General features: G+C 43.7%; 1 protein-coding gene across 1 annotated transcript in view; it reads right to left on the reverse strand.

Annotated features, from left to right (window-relative positions):
* The window catches only part of LOC144826886 (fish-egg lectin-like), a 56,643-nt gene that overhangs the window by 26,066 nt on the left and 7,491 nt on the right, over nucleotides 1–23,086 (reverse strand). The window contains exon 2 of the mRNA XM_078685342.1: nucleotides 13,999–14,241. Coding sequence (XP_078541468.1) covers nucleotides 13,999–14,241 — 243 coding nt within the window. The remainder of the gene's footprint in view (nucleotides 1–13,998; nucleotides 14,242–23,086) is intronic.

The raw sequence follows: 23,086 nt of genomic DNA on the forward strand, positions 1-23,086 counted from the left end.
GACCATGGGGAAACCTAACCCACTGACCAGCAGACCGCAGACGAGGCAAAAGACCCTACTATCAACCAAATCTCCTAGCGTAACAGCCATTGATAAAATGCTGCAGAAGGCAATTGGCGCAGTATCCTCGGAGATAGAGAATACTGAGCGACGCCTTTCTATCACTCCCGGCCTCGCCGAAACTCTACCACTGCAAGGGTCTCCACTAGTGCCGTCCCTGGACATATCAGTTGCTTTGCCTGACACACTTCCTAACTCATCTCCCAGCGTCCCGTCCCCACACTATGATAACCCCTGCCCTTCCCTATCACCCCCCCCAGTTTTGCGATCCTGTGCAAAACAACACAAACGCCCTCCTGTGCAAAACAGGAGTTTCGCGATCCTGTGCAAAACAACACAAACGCCCCCTTGGCTGGGGCAGCTGTGCGCTATAGAAGTGTTATTAACATAACATAACATAACATACCAAACCTAGGAGAATGGAAGTCACTAAAATAGTCTACTCGGAGGCATCCGGTCAATTTGAGGGTTCACTAGCTCTCCTGACTCCCGTAGACCACACCCCACAACCCCCTCTCTGGGCTACCCATCTTCTTCTTGATATGCAAAAACAGTTAGAGAAAGTAATCATGACCCAGTTCAAGTGCGTCAACAGCAGAATTGAAAGGGTTGTTTCTCTGTTGAATAATAGGACCAGCACGGACACCACCGCCCCGAACCGCATTGCCCCCACTCCTATCAATTCCCATAACAATAACTGTTGCCCCACAGCTAACTCTGCACCCAACACAACTGAGGACAATACGCACTTAAGCATCACTAACAAGAATCAAATAGTTCCCACCCCTACTAACTTGGTTACGCTAACAAAGCATATACATGAGGGAAGGCACTTCCAGCATAGTCACCCTAGGCAAAACGAAATGCCGGTGATGACTCCAACCAGTAATTCACAGATGAATCCTAGCGCCCCGCGGGACACACTACCGGGCCTACATCTTCCACCCGCAGCTACTCCTTACGTAGTTGTTCTTGCAGGGGTAACTCCACTCTCCTCAGATAGGGATGAAACCTACGCAGAGCTTAAAAACAAAATTAAACACTGGCTAGGCAGGAACAGACCACTGACAGGACAAGGGCAAGGAGAAATGTTATTTCAGCGCCAAGAAACCGTCCGGTGTAAGTCGCGCTTTATAAGAATTTTTTACATTACATTACATTATTTTCCCGCAGAGTCGGTAGCTAGGCGCAAAAACAAAGATATAGACGGGGACTGTGTGGTAATACATATTAGGGACAGACGAGTAGTATCCTTTCATAACATTTGTTGTCTAAAGTAAAAATGGGACCTCTGTCCGGCTGGACAAGTCAGTACTTAATATAGTTTCCAGTGTGTCTATATTTATTCTGTACTCTAAATTCCTTTGTGCATGGGACCACTGTTGTTTTCATTAATATGTTCCCCGAGGTCCTGTGCTGACTCGATTGGGTGCCCTTGTTGTTTTGTATAATTAGACGAGTAGTTAAATACATTCTCAAATGGGACCACTTTGATGTCGACACACAAGGGCCAATACACACCCTCCCCCTCGCATACTTTTATCCCCCCACAGTACATTTTAGAAATAGCTTCAGTCCCAGAAACTCTCATCCTTGTGGACCCCCGGGAAAAGCTTTTGTTCTCCCATCAGAAAACAGATTCAGTTCTTTGAATACTGTAGATTGACTAAACTCATCTCCTCCCCACAAGAGCAATCCAGTAACATCAGGCCAAGGCTCTAATCAGGAGATGGAGGGAGCCCCTCTGCGGGAGTTCCGTATTAGCACAATGGTAACGCTGGGAGGACAGAAACGACACAATCTTGCCCCGCATTCAGTCTCCATATGCAAAGCGATACCAATCCCACTGACCCGGCTCCCCCAAACCATGGGACTGGCCCTCCTTTGGCCCGCATAGCACCACAGCAGGAGCTTCCCACTTTTAGACTTACCTCGTGGAACGTGGATGGGATCAATTCCAAACGGGCTCATCCAGAGTGGGGCAATCTAATGGTACAGAGCGGGAATATCGTCGTAAAAATATCGACTAACATTAATATCGTCACAGAAATATCGACAAGAAGAAATATCGATGACAAAAATATAGTTTGACAAGAATATCGACAGACAGGTAAGTAATATCGTTAACATTAATATAGTTGTAATAAATATCGTTTACAAAAACATCGTTTACAAAAATATCATTTTTTAAATAATAATAAGTAATTAAGTGTTTTTAATGAGTATTGGTTGTCAAAGTAGTATTTTTTGTACTATTTTATTAGTTAATACCGTATTTTATGTTGAATTTAGTGTTAATAGTTCCGTAGCGGGTTGTGGGTTTATAGGGGAGTAGGGTGGGAAGTAATTTAAATATAATAAAATAATTGATTAATGTGTTAATTGAATATAAATAGTGTAATAAATAATAGTTAATTAATTTCAATTAGTTAATTGATTAATAATTATGTAAATTAATTATGTTAATTGTTTAATTAATTTTAGGTGTGTGTAGTTGAATTTTTAAGTGAAAAAGTAGTGAATTAATTACATTTTAATTGAATAAATATTTAATTAATGATTAATTAAATAAAAATAAAGATTTGTTAATTTTTAAACATTGTAAATATAATAAAATAATTGATTAATGAATGTGTTAATTGAATATAAATAGTGTAATAAATAATAGTTAATTAATTTCAATTCGTTAATTGATTAATAATTATGTAAATTAGTTATGTTAATTGTTTAATTAATTTTAGGTGTGTGTAGTTGAATTTTTAAGTGAAAAAGTAGTGAATTAATTACATTTTAATTGAATAATTATTTAATTAATGATTAATTAAATAAAAATAAAGATTTTTTAATTTTTAAACATTGTAAATACATTTAGTAATTTTAACCCCTACACTATCCAACGCTTTCCCTACTGTTGCACCCTCTGGAGTGGGAATAGTAATTTTGACCCCTACGCTATCCAACGCTTTCCCTACTGTTGCACCCTCTGGAGTGGGAATAGTAATTTAAACCCCTACGCTATCCAACGCTTTCCCTACTGTTGCACCCTCTGGAGGGTATACAACCTTTACAACGCAACTTTTACCACGACCTACCATTACCACGCATTTTTTACAACGCAGGATCCATTACAACGCATACCATTACCACGCATGTATTTACAACGCAGGTACTTTTACAACGCATACCATTACAACGTAAGTATTGGTAAGTATATTATTTTATTAAAAATATTATTTGTTTTTTTTTGTAAAGGGGTATTTTTTGGGTTCAGGGTCAGTTTTGGGTTTTTGGGTAAAGGGGTATTTTTAGGGTTCAGGGTCAGTTTTCAGTTTTTGGGTAAAGGGGTATTTTTAGGGTTTAGGGTCAGTTTTCAGTTTTTGGGTAAAGGGGTATTTTTAGGGTTCAGGGTCAGTTTTCAGTTTTTGGGTAAAGGGGTATTTTTAGGGTTTAGGGTCAGTTTTCAGTTTTTGGGTAAAGGGGTATTTTTAGGGTTCAGGGTCAGTTTTCAGTTTTTGGGTAAAGGGGTATTTTTAGGGTTTAGGGTCAGTTTTCAGTTTTTGGGTAAAGGGGTATTTTTAGGGTTCAGGGTCAGTTTTCAGTTTTTGGGTAAAGGGGTATTTTTAGGGTTTAGGGTCAGTTTTCAGTTTTTGGGTAAAGGGGTATTTTTAGGGTTCAGGGTCAGTTTTCAGTTTTTGGGTAAAGGGGTATTTTTAGGGTTCAGGGTCAGTTTTCAGTTTTTGGGTAAAGGGGTATTTTTAGGGTTCAGGGTCAGTTTTTAGTTTTTGGGTAAAGGGGTATTTTTAGGGTTCAGGGTCAGTTTAGGGTTTTTGGGTAAAAGGGGTATTTTTTGGGTTCAGGCTCAGTTTTGGGTTTTTGGGAAAAGGGTACAGTGTAAAAATTAAATATAATTAAATTTAAATTACATTAAATTAAAATGATTAAATTAAAGTAAATTAATTAAATTAAATTAAATTAAATTAAATTAATTAAATTAAATTACATGAAATTACATTATATTAATTTTAATTAAATTAAATATTAAAAAATATTATATACTTACCAATACTTACGTTGTAATTGTATGCGTTGTAAAGGTATATGCTTTGTAAATACATGCGTGGTAATGGTATGCGTTGTCATGGATCCTGCGTTGTAAAAAATGCGTGGTAATGGTAGGCGTGGTAAAAGTATGCGTTGTAACGTCATACATCCCCTCTGGAGTGGAAATAGTAATTTAAACCCCTACGCTATCCAACGCTTTCCCTACTGTTGCACCCTCTGGAGTGGGAATAGTAATTTAAACCCCTACGCTATCCAACGCTTTCCCTACTGTTGCACCCTCTGGAGTGGGAATAGTAATTTTTACCCCTTCACTATCAAATGTTTTAATTAATAATATATTTTATATTTTAATTATATGTATGTATTATTGTTGTTATATAAAGTAATGTGTTAAATATATGTATATGTACACATTTATTAAGTTTATAATGAAAAAGTGTATTTAATTTGTTTTCAATAGTCAAAAAATAAAAGTAATGTAATTTATTTTGTTAATAGTACTTATATTTATTTAATATTGAATGTAATTTTAATTAATTTAAAAATTCGATATTTTTTACAACGATATTTATTACAACGCTATTTTTGAGTCGATATTTATGTACTTACCTGTTTAGGTATAGGGTGTCGATATTTTTGTAAACGATATTTTTCCAACGATAATTTTGTCAACGATATTTTTGTAATCGATATTTCAACACCCTACCCCGAGCGCGCAGTGCCTCTTGTGAAGCGCGCACACGTTCTGACCGCTGCCCGCTTTCACAACGCGAGCGGCGAAAAACGGCAATTTACTGGTTGCCTGAGGCCTTACAAATGCCCTCAATCCGCCCGCAGCCTCTCTCTATTCAGAAAAGACACGCATCAATTCCAAAAGCATGACGTGTGCTTTACACGTCATGCTTTTGGACTTGCTGCATTTCTTTTCTAAATAGAGCGCAGCAGGGTGCTGATTGTGGCCCATTGTGAAAATATTCCTGCTAATTGCAGCACATGACAGTGCTGCAATTAACAGCAATACTTTCACAACGGCCCGCAATCAGCACCCAGCCGTGGTCTATTTAGAAAAGAAATGCAGCAAGTCCAAAAGCATGACGTGTAAAGCACACGTCATGCTTTTGGAATTGATGCGTGTCTTTTCTGAATAGAGAGAGGCTGCGGGCGGATTAAGGGCATTTGTAAAGTATTCCTGTTAATCACAGCGGCTAACGGGCGCTGTGATTAACAGGAATACTTTCACAATAGGTTTTCGCCTCCCTCTCCATGGGAACCTTCTGGAATTGCTAAGGGGGTCTCAGGTTGCGGTCCAGCTGGGGGGGGGGGGGGGGCATGTGAGGGAAGCAAGGCCCGGTTCACCGGCCTGGAGCATCGGGGAGAGAGGGGCTGAGGGCTCCCAGTACCACAGCTGTGTTGAGGAGATGCATGGAGCAGTAACGCTACAGCCCCCACACACATAAACACACCCTACAGCTGGACGGGCTCCAGCTGCAGCCCAAACCCCCTTCTGACCACCCACACCCTTCCAAACTCGGGGACACATGAGCAGCCTCGTCACACCCACTGGGACAAGCAGGAACAACTCCGCCCCACGGTGCCACCCGTCGTCACACCTGGGAACTGTTTGGATTGACACGCAAAACAAAGTGAAACAAGGCATGATGTGAAGGAATCTGCAGCCTGCCATCAGACGTCGGCGAGCATCGAGTACGGGTCCAACAAGCGTATAAATATGAAAGCCCACGCACGAGACTTCGAGGAGTTTGCAGAGAAGGACAACCATTGTACAAGATCTAGGATGACTCCTGTCTAAATCTCCAAACAGGTCCAGCAATACATCGAACAACATACATGTGTACAGGTGATGCACTTTGGAACGTGGAGCTTCAGCAATTATGAAGAAGTTAAAGAGACTTCTGGGCAGTACCAATTTACAAACCTAGCGTGCACAGACAAGAGTGCAACATTTTAATCTATGCTAGATGAACACTTCTGAGTTCCCATGCTACCATTTTGTTTGCTGGAGGCTTTGCTCCAAAAGGGGATTGGGCATTCGGGAAGCCAAAATGACTGCGTTTTCTGCTGGAGCACACTAGCACGAAGCACGTTTTCACATCATGACCAGCCTAAAGCGGTCCCAGACTGATAGAGCAGTTGCTAGTGTGGCACAGGCTATTGGTGCAGATGTATCTTCCAAAGCCCGATCCGATGGTTTTTAGAAGAGACGTTTCAGGTCACAGAATGGCACTTTAGGGTCTTCAGCAATGTTTCCTGTTGGGCCGCCACATAGTGAAAGTTCCCATCATATTTCTGCCACCCCCGGTGTTCCTAAGATGGGAGTTCGGGCCAGGATTGCTGACTGGCCACCTCGAAAGGATAAATAAGTAAATGCAAGCCGCAAGGCAGCCATTTACAGAAATTTCTTTGTCATCCCCAGGAAGGCTAAGAATCGTTCTGCCGTTAGACATGTTACCAAATTACACTGGCACAGAAGCTGTCCCGTCAAACTGAATTACTATCGGCAGTTTCCCTTTATGTGATATATTTTATTTGTACTGCATTGTTTTCTCTTGAAATGTATTTCATCTCTTGGTATCAGAGTACTAAAGGAGGCCTTTACGACGCAACTATTACAATGCATGTCATTACAACGCATAGCGCTGGGGGGCGCTCTAGGATAGGGAATAGATTTAATTTACTATTCAACACCTTCCCTACTATCCACGGGGACTGGAGTTGGAATAGTAAATTAAACTATTCACTATCCAGCACCCCTGAGCGCTATGCGTTGTAAATGCATGCGTTGTAAAAAACTGCGTTGTAAAGGCATGCGTGGTAAAAGCATGCGTTGTAATGTCATACATCCCTTAAGGAACATGTTTTATATTTATTTGTAAAAGACAGTATATCCCATCAACCAATTCTTGAGGCAAAGCTCATCGTACTCAAAGTTAGCGGTATTTGTCATACTCCAAGTAATTCTAGTAATTATTTTGAAAGAAGATGCAGCAGTTATTATCAAAAATGTAACAAAAGTAGTCCAGGGTGAAACTTTATTGAGACCAGCCAAAATGTCTGAAGTTTTTTGATCCAACATTGTGCAAAATTTACTAAAGTTTTCAAAATGTTATATTATTCAAGTTTAGGTCAATTATGCATGCAGGGAGAAATCACCTGCGCTGTGCTCGCTGGTCCCTCACATAATTTATTTATGCTAGTAAGCCCTCGAGTGAAAAAGTAATGAGAGATACTTAGGAGTATATTTATGAAGGGGTTTTGGGTCTTGTTTGCAGCACACAACATGGAGAAAAGAAAAGCAGCAAGTTTTTATATAGTGCGAAGTCAACCGAAAAAGTATTGCAGCGCTTTACATGATTTATTATTATATATTTTTTTGTATGCATGGGGAGATTAATTGATTTGCCCAGAATCACAGGATTTTAGGCTGACCTGAGACTAAAAACCCATCTCCAAAATCGACAGCTCAAGCCTTAAGCCACAACCCCAACCACAAGAGCGGAAGCATTTTCATTATTATATACAACTTGATTCAAAAAACAACTATTGATAAAGCCAATTGTCTTGGCCAGGGCTCAAGTCGGGGTACCACGCGGGTGGACAGCATCCCCCCACTTATTTTGCCGGGAGATCGATAATTGGAGCAAATGGAGCCACACATTCACTCCTTGGCCTCTCTGGGGTGAGATCGGAGCCCATTCAGAATGCTGGCTTCTCTGATGCAATCGCATCCAAGGGGTGAATGAGGGGAGGCAATGACAGAAGCAGCAAAATATCAGTAGGGTGGCACACTATATGATGCACTCATTTTTAGCTTAATTGCTTTGAAGCCACACCCTTAATTGCATTGGTTACGCCCCTTTGAAAGGTCCCCGAGTATTTTCATCCCACTCAAAGCCCTGGTCTACAAGCGCGGTCAGGTTCTTGGCGCACATAGCCTTGGCTGCAGCGCACAGAGACCTTACTCTGCCGCACACAGAGGAAAATAATTAGAGGGAACATTGCCCCCAACTGAAGGTCAAGGCCCTGGGAAGAACTTCCACATTCGACTTTCTGGGGATCACCCTGAACGATCGCATGGATTGGCGGTCACATCACCCTGAACGATCGAATGGATTGGCGGTCTCACGTGGGCAAAGCCAACCTCAAACTAGCTCAGGTATCAGGGGGTATCCTAAAGGTACATAATGACTGGCCTCAAAAAATCTTAGCGCCTCCAATAGAAATATACAAGGCCCGAGCAAGGGTAGGAGCGCTCCATGGAGTAGAACTCTGGGGCCACACTAACGTAGGCTCTCTGGAAGCGACCGAGAACAGCTTCCTGAGACGCCTACTACATCTCCCCCAAAGCATTCCCCTACTCCCCCTACGTTTAGACGTTGGCCTGACTCCCATTAGGGACACCATCACTGATCGCCCCTTACTCTATTGGAGACGACTCTGGAGTACCCCAGAGCTTAGTCCTTACAGGGAGGAATTGAAGGACTTCCTACTCACGCAGCGGGAAGGGAAGATACCCTGGCTTATGCATATTAAACACCTATGCCAGTCCCTGGGAAGGGCTGACCTACGGCTCACTCCTGAACAGTCTTGTCCCTGTATTTCCAATAAATCTCTTGCTTCAGCGCTCAAAGATCACCACCTGGCCATTCTACATCGGAATGGCGACGTAGGGGCGCTAAGCTCTAGATTTTTGGAAGTCAAATGCACGTACCGCTTTGAACAATTTCTGGACACCATCCAGCTACCCCTTGCAAAAAAACTTTACGTGCAATTCAGACACGTAGCGCTTCCAGTAAGGGATTTTACTAACAAGTGGGCTGGAGCAAATTCTACACCCAAGGGCTGCCCAGGCTGCTCAGCTAGTGTAGAATCAGACTCACATGTTCCGCTCTTCTGCCCCTCCTACGCCACTCCCAGAGCCAAATGGATCTTACAACTTTGTAAAAATGTTGGCATAACAAATTATCAGGAAGTGTAGCGTATTTTAAGATTTGACCCCACCCCCTTGATGGTATTTGCGACCTCAAGATTTTTATTTTATATGTGGTGTCAAAGAAGGGCTAGGCTTCAGGCGTAAGATCCTCTGCTCAACGTCTCGGTAGTTTATTTCATAAAATGAGGTGGGGTTGGCAAGTGATAAGAGAAGATATCAGATATTCAAACCTAGCCTCTATGTTTTGTATCCAATGCCTTCAACCATGTACTAGACTTTTGTGATCAACTTCTAATAACATTTTTATTAATGATTTTAAAGGATTTTATTGTCATAACTCAGTTTACCTGTACAGTTCACTCCCTTTTTTTAATGTCATGTTTCTTTTTTTTTTACTGTGTTCTTACCGGTATACTGCTTTTATGGCCTGCGGACGAAATAGAGCTTATGACTGACTGACTGAATGACTATGCTTATCGTGAAAGGGGTGGGCAGTGGGTGTTGCGGTGGGCGTTCCACATGCAACAAATGTTAAATGTCGTATACTTGTAAAGCGCACAGCTGCCCCAGCAAAGGGGCGTCCCGGCGCTGTATACCGCTGGGGAACCCATCCTGGCTTTCCCTGTGAGATGGTCCCTCCTGGGCATCTCCAAGGTGAAGACAAGCATCCCCGGCGCTGATGGGGCCGTTAGTAGAGATTAAGCAAGCTATTGCCCAGAGTTGCTGAGTGGGACCAATGGTTGGAGTAGGTACGAGGCGAGAATTATCGAGTCCGCTGACCATGGCCCAAGACCTTGCCGCGTCGGGAATCGAACCCTGGTCCCGGGCCGACCTCTGCTTCTGGGTCTGCCACCTCTAACCAGTGAGCCACACCACTCCACACCCGTTGATTCTGATGCTGCCCCTTACAAGGGAGCCATAAATAGGAGGCAGCGCCAGAATTAAGACCAGAGAAAACCTGGTCTTACTCTGGAGCAATGAGGAGAAATGGTCTTGTGCAGCAAACAGGAAAACAGCAAAAGGCCAGTGATTGTTTAAGTACAGGAAGGTCCCCCTTCCTGCACATAAACAATATATTTTTTATATGCTGGTTTGCAACTTCTGCATGTCCTGCATTAAGCAGCATACGTTGACGATACAAAATGACATGTAAAGAAAAGAAATCTTCCAATGCCTGCAGACGCCATTGCACTATGGTGCAAGGGTGCCTGCCCTGGTTCTAGGATGCTAAGTGTCGCATCAGTACAGGGGGAAACGCACATGCACAAGCTTCCGATGCATGCAGACACCATTACACTATAGTGCAAGGGTGCCTGTGTTGGAGCTAGGCTTCTAAGTGTAGCACCAGCGCAGGGGGAAACGCAGGGCTGCTCCATATTAGTTAAGCAACTTAGCGCCAACGTAGGCACCCTTGCACCACAGTGCAAGGGTGTCTGTGTGCAGGGGAGTATTGTTTATGTGTAGGACGGTGTCCCCTCCTGCTCATAAACAATCCTAAAATACCATTTTGTCACTTCATGTGTGCTGCTTCATGCAGCACATGAAAGTGACAAAATTGCATTTTTTTTAAAGAATGTTTATGTACAGGAAGGGAAACTTTCCTATACATAAACAATCCAAGGAATTTTGCTTTTTCCATGTGTGGTGCACGAGGCAGCACACATGAAAAAGCAAAGACGAGGAGAAATAATGCATTTCCCCCGTTTCGCCAACTTAAGACCAGGACTTTCCTGGTCTTAATTTTGTTGCTGCCTCCTATCTACGCCACCCGTGGACATAGGTGCAGCATCAAACGCAATGGGTCTTGCGGTGGAATGCCCATCGCAACACCCATTGCCCTCCCCTTTCATGCTGACCATAGCCTGAAAGGGGGCCGTATGTACAAGGCAGTGTCAAACCACGCTAAGTAGTTTAACGCTGCCTTGTAAATTAGGCGCTGCCCCTATTGCCACCACACCGTCGGTAAAAGTGCATTGTGGTGGTGATACGAGCTAGTACATATGCCCTTAGAATTGTTAGAGTTAGAGTTAGAATGTTAGAGTGAGTTAGAGTTACAGTTAGAGAGTTACAGGGTTACAGTGAGAGTAAGGAAATGCTTCTTTGTGCTTGATCACGTCCAAGTTTTGGACTGATGCTGCTGGTTTTTTGACTCTGAGAATGAAGTGAGTCCTGCTAACCAGACCTCAACGCCAGGGTCCAAACTCCTGGTGATCAGAAGTTTGAATTAGCTACCCCCAGTTGGTTTAAGCTGACATGCTGGCTTGTGAAAAAAAATTCCTCCTGAGCGAGACCAACAAAGTGACTCTACGGGTCAGCGGCCTGCCCTCCTGGAACCGGCCCCAGGCCATCAAAGCTTGAGTGTCCCATTCTGGCATGTCCGCAGCTACTTTCTGCAAATCGCCACTGACAGCCGCTGGGCTCCACAAGAGACCGATCCTCAACAGCCAAAAGGGTTGTACGACATTACAACGCATGGTTTTACCACGCATGTCTTTACATCGCAGTTTTTACAACGCATGCTGTTACAACGCATAGCGTTAAGGGGTGCTGGATAGTGAATAGTTTAATTTACTATTCCATCTCCAGTCCCCGTGGATAGTAGGGAAGGTGTTGGATAGTAAATTAAATCTATTCCCTATCCTAGAGCGCCCCCCAGCGCTATGCGTTGTAATGACATGCGTTGTAACAGTTGCGTCGTAAAGGCACTGCGTGGTAAAAGTTGCGTTGTAAAGGATGTTTACCGCCAAAAGCTGTACCTGAGTCTGCTCTCCCGGGAGTGTCTCCTGACTCCAGATTGGTCATCAAAGAGGGACACCAGCTTTTGCCAATGGATACCGCTGGATCTACTTTGAGGGAGATTGGTAGCACAACCGCAGCAGGCTTTCTACTGGTTCAAAAAGGAGTTCCAGGGGCACCGACTCCTGTTGCCAAAGTTGCCCCATCTTATATTTTGAACGAGTAACAGCAAAGACACCCTCGTCGACCACACAGCACCCAGATCATCTTTCGCAATCCTCAACATTCTTCATCCTCAGCATCAGGACAACTCCATTAAAGTCTTAGGCGATCTGTAAGTACAGTGTGGAACTGGTCCTGAGATTGCTTTGGTGACCAGGTAGCTGTTCAAATTCGTCTTAGTGGACCCTCTCCTAACCTTCTCCCTGTCAGAGTTACTTGCCCCACTTTCGCCAGAGCTCTTTCAAACTTTTCGAAAGTTTCTAAACTTTATAGTTCCCAATGCGTGTTTGCACTTTGGACAAAAAAGCTGAGGTTTACATTTTGCTTGAAATGTTTTATTTGCGGAACCCTGTGGTAGAATTTGCTAATTTCTGTGCCTAAATATTCATAAAAATATGATCTATTTTTATAAATGTGTGTCAGATTTCTTTTATGTTGTGTGACTTTCTTATTTCCTTGTTTGGTGCTTCTTAATGCTTTACACTAGTTATGTTGTTTAAGTATCACCTTTCGAAGCTGCAGGTACTCAGGGTTGAGCTAAAGATTTTTCAAATGATTTATTAGACCCAAGACAGCTTTTTGAGTTTATTACACAGTATAACTGGACAACCCTACTGTATAATAAGTCACAATCCTCACAGTGAGAGTTAGACTAAAAATAACAAGAATAATTATAAGAATGAGAAGAATAGTAAAAGTTAGAAATAAAGAAAGAACAACAGTAAGACTTAGAAAAAGAAGGACAGTTAGAGTAATAATGAGATTTAGAGTTAGAGTAGACTAGTAGTTGGTTAGAGTAGAATAAGAGTTCGAGTAAGACTAAGCGCAAAAGGAAGGATAAGAATAATAGTGAGAATAATAGTAAGCTTAAGAATAAGAGTAGGAGTCGGAACAAGAGTATGAATTAACGGAATAAGAATGTTAATAATAATAGTAAGAATAAGAATAAAAATATATTAAGGTTAAAAATAGGAATTAGAACAAGAATTGGAATGAGAATAGGAAAAATAATAAGGGTAAGAATAAGAATGATAAGAATAATAGTAAATGTAAGATTGACATTAAGTATAAATAAAATAGTGGAGTGAGAATAAGAATAAGAGTAAGAATAAATAGAATAAGAATAATATTAGGAGTAAGAATAAAAGTGTGAATAAGAATAATAGGAATATCAGTAAGATTCAAGTTGAAGTTAGATTTAGAGTAAAAGTAAGACTAAAACTAAAAGGAATAATAGTAAGAATAACATTTTAAATATTAACAATGATAGTAAGCTTAAGATAAAGATAAAGTATAATAAGACTAGGAGTAAGAATAAGAGTTAGAATAGCAAGAATAAAAAATAATTGTAAGAGTAAGGATACAAACATAAAGAATGACAGTAAGAATAAGAATAAAAACAATAACAACAATAAGAATAAGAGTATGAATAAGAGTAAGAATAAGGATAAGAAGAATAAAAGTAAGAAATGAAATTAAATTAAATGAAAATATAATTCCTAAAGCACACTAATACCTGTGATAGTAAGATGATGAATATGAATTTGAGTTAGAGTTAAAGTTAGATTTAGAATAAGACTAAGACTAAAAAGAACTAGAATTAGAAGAAGAGTAAGAATAAAAATTAAAATATGAATAAGAATGAGGATAAGAATGAGTATAGGAATAAGAATAAAAACAATGACTCAGAATAAGATTGGGAGTATGAATACCAATCATGAATAAGAATAAGATTAAGAATTTGGACAATACCTTTTTTATACAGAGATTCATACTGCACTTTTATTCTTTTTAAGGTTTACAAATAGCATGTGTAACAATAACCAATTTTATTATAATCAAATTATTAACCTTGGTAAGATAGAAGTTTGAGTTTGTCATGCTTGAGCCTGCGACCACCAGCTGGCTGCAGTTGTAAGGGGTTCTTGCTGGTCATTGAGTATACATGTAAATAAGGTTCCACCCACCTCCATTGATCCTGGCCCAGTCTCCGCCAATCATCTTGAAGGGATGGTTGCCGGTGCCGGCGGCCCACACTCCGGCTAAGCCGACAGTGACGTGGAGGAACTGTCCCACGAGCGGAGTCCAGATCAGATTGTTCAGGGTGAAGGCATTTCCACTTGCATTCAATCCAAAGACCTGGCCATTGCCGGCATCAACCTGCACCATGGACCCTTCGACTGCATCGCAGACCAGATCTGCATCAGCACCTACAGGGTGAGAAGAGGGGGAGGACACCTGGGAGCTGAGCACAGAATTACAGACAAAAAAGCTGCCTTTTGTTGAGGATTCTTTAAAATAGACATGGAGTGAGTAATACCGCCTCACCTCATGCTATCAGCTGTTTGATGAACATTTCTCTTCCTGAAGAGTGTTTGGATTATTGAGGAACTCATTATTTTGTGCAACATACGCTCACTCATTACGGTCCCAATCCTATAACTCCTACCTGCATTTCAAGCAGAAAGCACCATGTCTGTATTTTGTTTTTAATATTTACTATCACTACCATTGAATACCACCATTACCACCATCACCAACATTACTGCCCCTGGCCTCATGGGGAGAAGTTCTGAGTGGAGCTGAGCTGTGTTACTGGAGTTCAAGGGTGGCTGAGACATACAACTCCTCAGCTTTTACACCTAGACGTAGGCACCACTGAGACCCATGGCTATTCTATCATTCATGCTTATTACGACATGTTTGCGTTCAGTGTGTTTCTTCTCTTTCAAAGGAATTGGTTCTGCCTTGATGGCCAGGGATGAAGAGGGTGTGACGTACAAAGCAGAATGCCCTCAGTGCATCTAACTGCTGTTAATGCACCGTGCACGTGAGCATCTTGGAGATAAAAACTAAGGGGCATATTACCAACAATTAGCGATAATTATCGCTATGTTGGTTTATCGGCGATATTTTTATCGCCGAGCTGCGGCGATTTTTATCGCTTAGGAACCTTGCTATTATCAAGGTATATCTCCTAAGTGATAAAAATCGGCCGAAATGCATGAATATCGCTGAAAAGTCAGCGATATTCATGCATTAACGAGCTAATGCTCTTAGCCATGTTATCCACCTCCCATTGGATAACATGGCTAAGAACTGCTCAGGGCAGGTGTTCGCTTTTGGAGATATTCGCGCTTAGCGCGAACATCTCCAAAAGTTGGTAATAGGAGATAGCGATGTTAGCGACTGTTTCCAGTCGCTAACATCTTGGCACGCCCACTTTGCATGTCATTAGTGATAAATATCACTGACATGCAAAGCGGGGCCCAAGATGGTCGCTATCTCCTACTAGCTGTCGCTAACTGGTGTTAGCGACAGCTAGGTAATAGGGAGATAATTTTATCTCCGCTTTCTTGGCTTTTAAAGCCAAAAAAGCGGAGATAAACCCCCTTGATAATATGCCCCCAAGTTTGATGCTTATCAATGTGAGATGACGCTGTAGTGTTCGCTGTGCAACTCAGGTTTACGAGAGATGCAATTACAATTATAAAAGGTGCCTCCTGGCTCACTGAGAAGGATATATAAATATTATAATCATAAATTACACCTGTAGGGCCAGATTTATGATGACTGGAGAGTCCCTGCAAATCAGCAGGGATGCGCCAGGTATGATGCGTCACGCAAGTTTACCCTTGCGCCACCACACAGGCGTCGCATTTACTATGCGGCTCATTGTGGCACAAGGATAGACAGATTCGTGACGCATCTCCCGTCAGAAGGGTGGCGCATTGCTGGAGTTGTGTCGCAAGTGCGACGCAACTCCAGCAATACTTGTGAGCTGTCCATATAAAACAAGGTGTGTTACCCCTTACGCCTGCTTCAAGCAGGGGCAAGGGTTTTACGCAGCGGCGTCGGAAAAGTGACTGAGTGGAATCTTGTACATTTCACTCATGCACTCTACTGAGGCTTTACTGCTCCGGAACACCCCCTCCCCCTCTAGATGCGTCATGTTTTAAATAGGGCGCAATGTGGCGCATGGTTTACGCCGCCGCTGCATCACAGAAGTGATGCAACAGCGGTGCAAAGGTGGTTCAAGGGGCTCGTCAATCTGCCCCGTAATATGTAGGGCTTTACACCCTGATGAAGGGGCATTTTCCTACAGGCGGCATGATACACCGTTGGAGATTGTGTGGTTGGCGGATATATGACGTTAAAACGCATGTTTTTACAACGCATACCGTTACAACGGGACTTTTACAACGCCAATACTATTACCACGCATGTATTTACAACGCATTTTTTTACAACGCAGGTACCTTTACAACGCATACCATTACAACGTAAGTATTGGTAAGTATATATTTTTTTTTTAATTGTATATTATTTAAAATTAATATAATGTAATGTAATTGTATTTAATTTAATTTAATTTAATTTAATTTAATTTCATTTAATTAATTTAATTTAAATTTAATTTTATTTTATTTTTACCCTGTACCCCTTTACCCAAAAACCCAAAACTGACCCTGAACCCTAAAAATACCCCTTTACCCAAAAACCCAAAACTGACCCTAAACCCTAAAAATACCCCTTTACCCAAAAACTGAAAACTGACCCTAAACCCTAAAAATACCCCTTTACCCAAAAACTGAAAACTGACCCTGAACCCTAAAAATACCCCTTTACCCAAAAACTGAAAACTGACCCTGAACCCTAAAAATACCCCTTTACCCAAAAACCCAAAACTGACCCTGAACCCTAAAAATACCCCTTTACCCAAAAACCCAAAACTGACCCTGAACCCTAAAAATACCCCTTTACCCAAAAACTGAAAACTGACCCTGAACCCTAAAAATACCCCTTTACCCAAAAACTGAAAACTGACCCTGAACCCAAAAAATACCCCTTTACCCAAAAACTCAAAACTGACCCTGAACCCTAAAAATACCCCATTACCCAAAAACCCAAAACTGACCCTGAACCCTAAAAATATCCCTTTACCCAAAAACCTAAAACTGACCCTGAACCCTAAAAATACCCCTTTACCCAAAAACCCAAAACTGACCCTAAACCCTAAAAATACCCCTTTAAAAAAAACCTAACATATAACATTTTAAATATAATTATATACTTACCAATACTTACGTTGTAATGGTATGCGTTGTAAAAGTACCTGCGTTGTAAAAACATGCGTTGTAAATAAATGCGTTGTAATGGTATTTGCGTTGTAAAAGTTCCGTTGTAATAGTAGTGCGTTGTAAAAAATGCGTTGTAATGTGTGTTTACCGTGGTTGGCAGAGAGTTGCATTTGTTGAGTTCCTCTGTGGGCAGGGCCGGCTTTGGCGCTGGAGGCGCCCCGTGCGACAATGCTTGTCGATGCCCCCTCGGACATCCTTCGCCACAGATTCCCCACTCATACCAGTGCAGGGTGTCTGAGCACTTTACACACACACATATCACACAGAGACAGTGACTCATACATGTGTAGATCAGTGTATAGGGAATGTTATATAAGGCAGAGGACTGACTATAGGGTGTAGGATTGACATGTCACCCCTATTGGTAGACAGTCCAGTTTAAGCACAAACTCGGAGTTTAAAACGTTACGTGATGGTTGGGCGTTGTCTTCATTAATAAGAATTGATTTCTACCCAACTGAACCCTCATTGCAGCATTAAGATAATGAAAGACTGAGGAAAAAATCAAAACTGTACATTGATGGTGAGTGCTGCTGTCAGAGTTGGTTCTTGGACTTTTGGGGCCCTGGGCAGAAAGGGAAAGTGCGAGGCCCTTCTAATTTGCATTGACTTGACCTCGCCCCACCCCCCCTCAGCCATTTTCAAGCACCTCTCAACAGCTCATCAAGGTCTGAAGGTCTGAAGGTGTGAGGGTTGCTTACCCCCATACTGCCAAGGAGCTAACAACAGCAGGGCAGTAGCCCTCCTGCGGTGCCTCTGCTGGGTGGGGGGTGGAGGCCTAACTGCGGGACAAACCTGAGTTTGAAACTGTGAAGCGGTGAGGCCAGGGGAGGGGGCCTCCTATGGTTGTGCACTTACAAAGTGTCACTTTTCCTGCCGTGGTCTGACTGTCGCACTGGTGCGGGGTCCCATGGCGGGGGCTGACAGAGTCCTGGGCAGCTGCCCACACTGCAAAACCAAAGGGGATGATAGACGGAGTGTTGAACATTGCAAGCACTCACCCCCAGTCAAGAGATCTGGGTTTAATCGATCATCATTCTTTAGCTGACTCCACCACCCCAGTTCAGACATGGCCATATGCAAATCAGTCTGACCCTGTGCCTCATGGGAAGAGTCCAGCCCGAACACTGCTCAAGCCTAGCGCCCGCCTCGGGCAGCGGCCGACACTGCCCATGCCTAGCGCCGGCCCCGGGCAGCGGCCCACATTGCCCATGCCTAGCGCCGGCCCTGGCTGCTGTGCTGGAGGAATGCAGGACGAGCCTGATGAACTGCTGAAAAATCAGACGGCTATTCCTTACTTTTCAGGAAACAAACTACACCAGACTAGATCTGTTTTTCACAGAAAACGAAAAGAATTATTTGATCCTGCTTTAGCCTGGAGCTCCACCTTGTGACCTAATTATGAATGTCGACCCACACTGTTTTCCTTTTCATCTTATTTCCTTTAACCCCCTTCGCAGCGGGGGTAATTCCCCCGCTGTGCTGGGGGGAGCACATAGCGCCCCGGTGCTCGTGATGAGCTCAGCTCATCACGCAGTATGGTGGCGCTGTGCTCATGACGAGCTCAGCTCGTCATGACCGTGCCCGTTTTTCGAACGTTCAGCACAGTGGGGGAATTAGACGCACGTGCAAGCGTTGCACGGCTCATGACGAGCTCAGCTCGTTATGAGCACACGACCACCGTAACACGGAAGAGGTTATCCCTTTGTTATCCCTTTGTCTGGATCTATCTATATGCTTTTTTGTATTCATTTGTGATAGCTTATCAACATTTAGCAGGTGGTATATAGAAATACTAGAATAGCAAGTGGATATCGTCTCCACAGTTACCCATCCCTTGTTGACGATCTAGTAAGTTATTTTCACTTTTGTAATTGCCTAGGTTCATTATATTATTTAAACTTATGGTTCCACGGTGAAGCATTACTCCTTCGCAGCGGCCCCTACCGGCCTGGAAGTTATCAATATCAAGTCTGTTAACATCTCTTATAATGCTCCGCTACAAACCCAGAGACACTGCACTCAGAAGCTATCCTAAAAACCTCTCCAAGAATGCAAAAAATAATTTCAAACAAAGACTACGCAAACGTCTTCCAGAAACCCTAATAGTCGATACCTACCAAAGTGGGAGCAATGGCAACAAGAAGACCGACTTTGTCTTCTACACTAAATGGTCTGCAAAGTGGAGAAACACCTTCCTTCTCCACCTACAAATTACTAAATCTATAACAACCCCCTATGGAATCAACCTTACAGTTTCCCCCTCACAAACCTTTGCAGGGGAAATCTCCATCTCTATTTTCAGGACAGGGAACATACTTATGCAAACTTCAGACCGTCACCTCACCATCGTTGACCGACACTTTCCCTCATTTCTCGATTCTTTTACCAAACATGCCCTTGTGCCCCACAGTTGCCTCCCCCTACATCCCGAACAACAACCCCAATCCTTCTCGCCTCCTTGCCTCCACTGACTCGCTATGCACCACTGCTGCACCCTCTGACAAGATGAGCAACTTGACGGCCCCCCTGGAAGAGTGCCTTCAACAAGTCTTATCTAAAATAACTTCAATCAAACCCACCGTAACCAACGAACACACGGTAACTCAACTCGCTTTAAGACCTTCCACAACAGATTCCCCTGGGGTCTTGGCCGTCTCTCCTGATGCAGACATGTCTCTGTCCACACAAACTGACTGCCTTTCCAACCTCAATGGTACTCACCCTCCCTAGAGCATAGCTCACTCTCCTTCCTTTAATACTAGACCGGACGCTTCTCAGTCCACTTTCAGAACTGAAACCTTCACTGACAGAATCACCCAGCTCCTGGAACGACTAGAACAAAAACTTGACTTCTCACAAGTAAAGAAAGAGCTTGTGATCCAGGCCAAGTGTACCCACTACCACACCCTGGGCATGGAGAAGCTGTCTCCCCTTATAGGCTCTCCAATTGTCCGCCAACATACCCACTGGACCTCTATTCCCTTGAGTCGATCGTCCCACAGACATCGTCCCTAGCTCCGTATCAGCTCGTGAAGCTGATGCACTCTGCGAATCCAACATTACAATGAACCAGAAAATGGTCTACGAGCCTCATCTACAATTGCAGTTACCGTGGGACCTAATATAATCCCTTGAATGATCACCTCGCCCAGACCACCCGCTCAATACACCACTATTCAGACAATTGATACCACTAATAATGGACCTGGGTCTCTAACTTAATGAGCACTCCACCCCCACACTTGACCTGCTAGCACCTCCTGGATACTCCGTCATTAGACGGGACAGACTAAAGAGGAAAGGAGTCGGACTAGCAATCATCCACAAAGATGGAGTCAATTTTTCCACCTTCAAGACCGCAAAATATTCGACTTTTGAATACCTTGGAGTAGAACTCACTGCCAAAGGCTCCTCTTCCATCAAATTTTGCCCCATCTACCACCCTCCTGGTGATCGCACCCTTTTTGTCGAAGAAATAACTGACCTACTGACACGGTTCCTACTAGCTGGCTCGAAGGATGTCTTCTTGGGCGACTTCACATTCACTGGAACAATGGTGAACATACCACAGTACGCAATCTGACTAACTTTTGTGAAATTAACAATATCAACCACCTTTGCAATGAACCGACTTATATCAAAGGCGCCACTCCGAATGCGATTATCACCAAACATGATCTTGTCTCACTTCGATCCATCACTCCTATTGACTGGTCGGACCACAATCTCATACTGTTTAATACAGAGATCTAACTCAGATCCCAAATAACCCCCTCTGACACACCCAAGCACTGGGGGCCCGATTCACAGAACTAACTTAAGACAAAATCCTAAACATACTACCATTTTGGTATTCACAGAAGGCACTTACTTATTTTGCTATTCACAGAAGTTAGGAGTCCTAAATGCCTTCTGTGAATACCGAACGTCTTAAAGTTAGGAGTTAATAAAGGACTCAGATGCTCAGTTCCGGAATCCTGAAACAAAAATGAAAAAACATATAAGGGACAAGGTGGACGCAGCGTGAACCAATCCCAGGGCCAAAATTAAATATACACCAATGCACCAATAACAGTTTAAAAAAAGCAATGAGCCAACTGCCATTTTGCACGCTGTAGAATGGGTGCAGTGGGATTGGCTGCCTGGAGTGGGTATGGCGAGGGTCCAACCCACCGATGCGCAAGGCTGAAGGCTGTGTACAGCGGGGGTTGAGTGCCCATTGGCATTTGGGCAATCAAAGCAGGCAGGGTAAGTGCCCAGCCACCTGTCAGGCTCTTCAGCCATCCCTCTACGGTGCACAACCAACGCCCATGAGCAATGGGCAGTGGATCAACCACTGGGCATTAGGCACCCAAACTCCTGCTACACATGGCCTGACGCAAATTTGGAGGCTCACGAGGGTTGGGCGCAGACCATGCTTGGGGGCCAGGCCAGTGCCACACTCCTGCTGTGCACTGCCAATGGCCATGTGCAACAGAGGTTCGGCACCTGTGGGTGGATGAATGAATGAATACGTATTTCTATAGGGCATGGCTACCCTGGGGCATCCCAGCGCATTTAAGACTGCTAGAACTTTTCAGCTACTCATGGAAAGAGAAATGTCTTCAGCAGTTTCCTGAAGAGGAGATAATTAGGTTCAAGGCGAACTGGATCGGGGAGCCGGTTCCATCATTTTGCCGCATGGAGAGAAAAATGTCGACCACCCATACGTGCCCGATGGATTCTAGGAACTGTCAAAAGTTTTTTGTTGTTGGATATAAGTGTCCGAGAGACCTGATACAGTTGAAGCATCGGCAGGATCACAGAGGGTTCATTGCCGGTAATGGATTTATGCACGGATGGATGGGTAGCGTGTCTGGCCATAGGCTAGGTCTTAAGGTTAGCCTTCCATTGCGGACCGCCAAAGGCTGAACGCAGCAGAGAGTAGGCACCTGTAGGAGGTTAGGTTCAGTGTCTAGCCAAAGGCTAGGTCCTAAGGTCAACCTTCTATTACGCACTGCCAACGGCGGTGCCCAGCAGAGATTAGGCACCTGTGGGAGGATAGGTTCAGTATCTAGCTATAGGCCAAGTCCTACGGCCAACCTTCTATTATGCACTGCCGACGGCGGTGCCCAGCAGAGATTAGGCACCTGTGGGAGGATAGGTTCAGTATCTAGCTATAGGCCAAGTCCTACGGCCAACCTTCTATTATGCACTGCCGACGGCGGTGCCCAGCAGAGATTAGGCACCTGTGGGAGGATAGGTTCAGGGCTCTAGCCAAAGGCTAGGTCCTAAGGTCAACCTTCTATTACGCACTGCCAACGGCGGTGCCCAGCAGAGATTAGGCACCTGTGGGAGGATAGGTTCAGTGTCTAGCCATAGGCCAAGTCCTACGGCCAACCTTCTATTATGCGCTGCCGACGGCGGTGCCCAGCAGAGAGTAGGTGCCTGTAGGAGGATCGGGTCAGTGTCTAGCCGTAGGCCATGTCCTATGGCCAACCCTCTCTTGCTCCATGCCAACATCCATAAGTAGCAGAGGTTAGGCACCTGCGGGAGGATATGTACAGTGTCTAGCCATAGGCTAGGTCCCATGCCCAACCTTCTACTGTGCCCTACCAAAGCAATGAGCAGCAGGAGCTCAGCACCTGTGGGCGGTTGGGTGAAGGATGTGGGCACCAAAAGCCCCACTGTGCACCGTGTCATGCATAGCGCAGTTTTGAACACTTGCAAGAGGCTGGGCAGCTCTGGAGGGTCGGGTGCAGTTCCTGAAATTGCACGGCCAAAGGCTATGTGAAGCAGGGATTGGGGCAAATGTGGGGGAAAGATTACAAAGCCTGGCAAAAGATTCGGGCACCCGGAGAGGTTGGCAGTAAGGTCTGGCTTTATACCAGGTTTAGTATTATACTACAGGAGGTAGCCCATAAAGCCTGTA

Source organism: Lissotriton helveticus, chromosome 4_1 (assembly GCF_964261635.1).
Source record: "Lissotriton helveticus chromosome 4_1, aLisHel1.1, whole genome shotgun sequence".
Lineage (NCBI taxonomy): Eukaryota > Metazoa > Chordata > Amphibia > Caudata > Salamandridae > Lissotriton > Lissotriton helveticus.